This window comes from Gracilinanus agilis, chromosome 3, assembly GCF_016433145.1.
Source record: "Gracilinanus agilis isolate LMUSP501 chromosome 3, AgileGrace, whole genome shotgun sequence".
NCBI lineage: Eukaryota > Metazoa > Chordata > Mammalia > Didelphimorphia > Didelphidae > Gracilinanus > Gracilinanus agilis.
In genome coordinates this window covers 79,591,294-79,597,293 of record NC_058132.1, presented here as the reverse complement: position 1 = coordinate 79,597,293, position 6,000 = coordinate 79,591,294, and the positions used below count along the sequence as shown (strand labels likewise).

Here is a 6,000-nt window from a genome sequence, read left to right as displayed (position 1 = left end):
AGGATAGGAAAGGAAAGGAAAGGAAAGGAAAGGAAAGGAAAGGAAAGGAAAGGAAAGGAAAGGAAAGGAAAGGAAAGGAAAGGAAAGGAAAGGAAAGGAAAGGAGAAGATGGGGGCTTCTTTGTGGAGTTGGGGGACTATTGGGGTAGAACTTTGATATTGTCAGGCATAGCCAATGCAATGATTGATTTTTGCTGAACTGCCTTTTTTCTTCTTTATTTTAAAATCTGTATTAGAAGGATAAAAGTCTCATTGATGAAAATGAGGGGGTGAGAATATATTTAGAAATTAATGTATGCAAAAAACAAAGGAATCAATGAATTTTTAAAGAAAAGGAGGAAGAAGATGGTGTTGGAGTTGAGGACATCCTGGTAACAAAAGTGGTGGCAGGGAGGCCACAGGGTAAGGGAAAGTCTAGCCACTTCAGGTCTCCACTGCAACAGCAAGTGAAGGAAATGCAGAGCAAAAGTATTGTTATCCCATTTTACAAAAAAAGGAAATTGAGGATTAAAGACAAAACCCCAATTTTCCCCTCCCAGGTCCAAACTCCTCACCCTCTCACACATTTAGTCATAATTAGTTCTGTGCATCCAAGGGCAGACTTTCCTCTCTCCCTTCCATGTGCTGCTGGTAGAAGGTATAGAGACCCCAGATGCAAGGGAGCACTATCCGGAGTCCCAGAACAAGAAGATTGGCCACCAGAGGCATGATCATTTTTCAGCTCAAGTAATTCCTTATAATTTCCTGGGGGGTGAAAGGTGGGCATCTACAAAATCACAAATGTTTTGAAGTCCCAGAGTCAGAAGTATATTCCTCAGTTGTCATCCCTCCCCATGGGACTGTGTATGCTGTAGTTGCTTAAATTTCATTGTTGTTAAAATTGTCAAAGGTGGGGAGGGCTTAGACTTTTGTCCTGAAGCAACTAGGACAGTGAAGAAAACATAGAGGAGGGAGAAAAGGTCACATTTTAGTGCTGGTCTATGGTATGAAACAGGTTGCTGACCACTCAAGAGAATTGCTTAGGGCAACCTGCTGAGGAGAGATGACCCACTGCGAATTTTTCAGGTCAAGCAAAGTGGAGAAGGAAGGCAGTTGCCCCCATAATTCCAGGTGATCCTTGTAACATCACCAAATCAGAAGCTATCTAGTCCAATGCTTACCTGAACCCTTCTTCAACATCACCAATAGGAGGCCATCAAGCCTCTGCTTCAAGACCTCAAGGGGAGGACAATGGCTCTCTACCTCTCACGACAGCCCATTTCACTTTTGGACAGGTCTGATTGGTAAAAAATGGTTTTCCTTCTACTGAACTGAAATCTGTCTCTCTTTCAATTTCCCTATATTGTTCCTGGTTCTTCCTTCTGGGGCCCAGCCAAAACCCAATCTCTCCTCTTCATGCTAGATTTTCAGATTATATGTATACGATTTTTTAAATGGCTTTTGATTTTGTATCACAGCCATTTCTGGAAATGCCCCATTCCTTCTCTCTACTCCCTAGAACTGAACCCTACCCTGTAACAATAATTTTAAAAATTAGTTAATCAAAAAAGCATAACTCAATGAGAATGTACACAGCAATCTGCCCTAATCATCTCCTGCCTTTCCACCAAAAGGAGGGAAGCCCTAGATATATTTAAAACCAATTCTCCTGTTCCTCCCACTCTAAAAAGCTTCTCATCACCAAACTAAATCTTCCCAACCCTTTCAATAGATATTACATGGTCTTTAATCCACTCCTCATAATTAAACAAATATGTATTAGATACAAGGCTCCATCCTAGGTGCTCAGGGCAGAAGATGGAAAAGGATACTTTGCCCTCACGGAGCATCTAATCTAGTTTTTCCCTAACTGCTTCCACCCTCTCTTCCTGGCCACTGGAAGTTAGACTGCCCAGGAATTTTAAACCCAAGAACAAAAAGAACTGGGGCACTCCTCCAACCTTGCTCGCCCAGTACCCATCCTAAAGTAGCTACCTCAGGAACAACCAAGAAGACCTTGGACTTACCTTCTCAAAGTACTGAATTTCATACTCAGTGTTATTGGCTCCTGGGGCCCCTGGGAACCCTGGCTCCTCCCAGGAGAGAGAGACACTCTTGGGTTCCACTCGGTCTGGATGGATCTCAGTCACTCCACTGGATCCTGGAAGTTGAAGAAGAATATGAGTGGTATGAGGATTGATGAGCAATTTCTAGGGACTGACCATATGCCATGTGTGAGAGGCTGAAAGGCTGGCAACTGCTTGGGGGAGAACGGTGGAGGTATATGAACCAGGAGGGAGCCTTATCTGAGAAGATTGATCAGTAGGTCAGTCTCTGAATAATCCTACCCCAACATACCTGCCTCTAGACATGGTGGTGGTACCAATCCCAAGCTCGCTTACTCTATTGGTAGATGAGTTCAACTTTTAGCCCATACTAGGGTAAGGGTTTAGGGAATAAAAGGGACCAGGGATTATTGAGGCACTTAACTAAATCGGCATGCATGTGGTAACACATATTTAATGACATCTGGACTCTGCAGACCTCTGTAACATCAGTATCTATATGGAGACATTCTCAAGACTCAAACAGATCTCTATGGTCTCATTGATTTGGAAGTTCTCTCCAATGATGCAAATCAAAACCCTGATTTGTTCCCAATTCTCCTGAATGACTCTTGCCCATGTTTAAAATTCTCAACTAGTTCCATGATTATATCAATATGGGAGTTTTCTCCAACCATGTAGACCATAGCCTATTGTTGCCTTCCCTATGAGACACTCAGAAGGTTCATCAAAAAGAATCCAACCAATGTGATAAGAGTCTTCCTCACTTTCTTCTGATGTCTGTGGAACACTCTGGCTATGTACCAGCTAACTTTATATATACCAAAAAGACTCACCCATCTTCTCTTTCTGTTATACTTTCTGTCTTAGAATCAATACTAGGTATTGGTTCCAAGACAGAGGAGGGCAAAGAGCAGGCAAATGGAGTTAAGTGACTTCCCCAGGGTCACACAGTTAGGATGTATCTGAGGCCATATTTGAACTCAAGATCTCCTGACTCCAGGTCTTGCTCTCTAACCACTGAGCCACCTAGCTGCCCTTGTTGCATATTTTTTAGGATATTCTTGACCCCTGCTATTCTGCAGAATTCCTTATGACCATAAGTTCACATCTTTGACATACATCTTGCCTTGTCTTCTGTGATGCTCACCTTTAGTTCTTCAGAAGTAGTGATGTTCTGAGTCTTACTGCTATACTGGCAAACTGGCAAAATGTGTCTTTGCTATTTTGGGAAGCTTAGGGTCAGTAATAGTGACCCTAAGCTTCCCAAAATAGATACTGTGAATGGGAGACACCTTGTTGTAAAACAATCTGTAAGGAGATGTTTTGTTCAACTGAGTCAATATACTTTTTTGTAGTCACAGGCCATAAGCACAAGGGAATCTCATATTTTCTACATCTTTCACGTAATTGTGAGATAATAACAGTATTGTTCATTATTGAATATCGTTTGCAAAAAACTGCTTGCTCTCTAATAATACCCTCATCAAGGATGTTCTCATTTTGTATATAGATGACTCATAAATTTTTTGTAGAAGGGAGAGTAGGCATTATAGGCAGATAGTTGTTCATATTTTTAAGTAATCTTTTTTAATAAAAATATCTAGATTTTCCCTGTCTTTGGTATTTTTGTCTCCTTTAAATACCTTGCAAATTGGTCCCTAGATCCCCTCACAATTTCATTAGCCCCAATATGAATCTTGTCTCTATATTTCCAAATCCAGCTTATTTCCTTCCTTCCTTCCTTCCTTCCTTCCTTCCTTCCTGCCTTCCTTCCTTCCTTTCTTTCTTTGGTTTTCCTCCCTTTCTCCCTTCCTCTCTCTCTCTCTCTTACTCTTTCTCTCCCTCCCTCCCTCTGTTTCTGTCTCTCTCCTCTTTGTGCCCCTCCAGCTGCTTTTCTTATCAATATTCTCTTTGGTGCCATTCAATTTCCTTTGGAAGCACCTCAGGGACCATGTTGTTAGGCTTCAAAAGAATAGTTCCACTATCCTTGATAGAGAAAAGTTTGTTGTAATAATTTTTGTAAATCTTTTCCACTTTTTCTTGTTTATAGTCCACTTTAAAAAAATCGTTGAATGCCCCTGAGATGATTTTGCTTAGCTAGTTACTCATCAAGTTTGCTTTAGACTGGTTTTGCTTTCCACTGCCTCCCTTTGCTTTAAAAGATGATACTTCTTATAATCATTATCATCCTCTTTTGTCAGATTAAAGATAAGCTTATATCTTCACCTGGTATTATCTTTGGCAATTTTCTTCCTCCACCAGACAAGTAAGTAAAATGTTTTGAAGGTACTTTCTGGACTCTTTTTGGAGTCACTTTAGCAATTAATTTATATCGACAAATTTAAATGACTAATTTAGATTAACTTTTGGACAAAATTATGATAGTTGGTGTTGCTATCATTTCTGCTGTCCATTTCCCATTTTTCATTAGTTTGTTTAAGTAATTAAGTATTAAATCTTCTTGATTAAATACCATATCGTTTTCTCATTGCTATTTGTTCTTCTTGTTTTCTATGAATGCTGATTTTTATCTCTAAGTAGTTGATGGTTTATCAGTTTACAAAAAATCTATACAGCAATAACTCTCACATCTATATCAAATCTTTCTCTGTTAAAGTGCAGCCAATTTAGTTCTTTATGATTTTTTTTGGTGTTCACTATACCTAGTAGCTACAAATTCTGTTATGAAAAAAATATTCGTGATGGAGTCAGGAGGCTTCTGTATAATCTACATTTATTTGGCATTTCTCATTTCTTTCTCCTGGATCATATTTTCCCATATCATTCTTTGCATTATCATCCATTCTCACCTTTGTACTCATATTGTCATCTAATTGGTTTTTCCCGTATGAATGATCAATACAAGCTCTTTTGAGTGTTTAAGGATGGCTTTTAGGAGTTTCTGCAGTGTTCTGGAACTTGACACTACTAACACAATGTCATCTACAAATAGCAGCATCTGGAGGTCCTCGACATTCATAGGAAATCCATTTTTCTCTTGGACTCTGGACTGATCTCCTCCATCATGATGGCAAACATTTTTGGTAAACTTATATTGATCTTTCTATTTTATGCTTCACCTTATGTTTATAACAAGTCTTTGAACAAGGTTATTTCTCTTGTTTTTTTAGTGGAGTCTTGAATGATTTTGATATATAGATGGAAGATATCTTGTTAGAAGAGATCTCTTAAGATAATGTTTTGTTTTAGCAAATAGAATGCTTTTTCACAATCAACAAATACATACACCAGCTGTGTGACCCTGGGCAAGTCACTTGACCCCCATTGCCCACCCTTACCAATCTTCCACCTATGAGACAATACACCGAAGTACAAGGGTTTAAAAAAAAAACATTAAAAAAAAACAAATACATACAGTGTGATTTTGTATTCTCCAAATCTTTCAGTCAACTTCAGTGTTAATAAGGTCTGAGATCCCAACTCTCTTTAGTATTTACCCTTCTTTAGATACATTATGAACTGATATGCCCTCACAATTGTCATACCTAGCACATATCTGGTCTCTTGGCACTTGCTCCAACCTAGATACTTTGCCATTTTTTTATAGTCTCATTTCTACCTTCCCTATAAGAACATCCTGGATATGATAAAAGTTCTGTCTTCTACCATCCTTTATAGAAAAAATTGTTCAGTCATTTTCAGTGTTGTCCAGTTCCTGTTGACTCCATTTGAGGTTTTCTTTTTTCTTTTTTTTTTTTAAACCCTTACCTTCCATCTTGGAGTCAATACTGTGTATTGGCTCCAAGGCAGAAGAGTGGTAAGGGTAGGCAATGGGGGTCAAATGACTTGCCCAGGATCACCCAGCTGGGAAGTGTCTGAGGTCAAATTTGAACCTAGGACCTCCTGTCTCTAGGCCTGGTTCTCAATCCACTGAGCTACCCAGCTGCCCCCCAATTTGAGGTTTTCTTGACAAAGATACTGGAGTGATTTGC

General features: G+C 39.4%; 1 protein-coding gene across 1 annotated transcript in view; it reads right to left on the bottom strand.

Annotated features, from left to right (window-relative positions):
* EPHA10 (EPH receptor A10) overlaps nucleotides 1-6,000 on the bottom strand; it is a 41,777-nt gene that overhangs the window by 11,835 nt on the left and 23,942 nt on the right. Inside the window, exons 6-7 of the mRNA XM_044668778.1 lie at nucleotides 5,924-5,943; nucleotides 2,006-2,119 (exon numbers count right to left, since the gene is read on the bottom strand). Of these exons, the coding sequence (XP_044524713.1) occupies nucleotides 2,006-2,119; nucleotides 5,924-5,943 (134 nt within the window). The remainder of the gene's footprint in view (nucleotides 1-2,005; nucleotides 2,120-5,923; nucleotides 5,944-6,000) is intronic.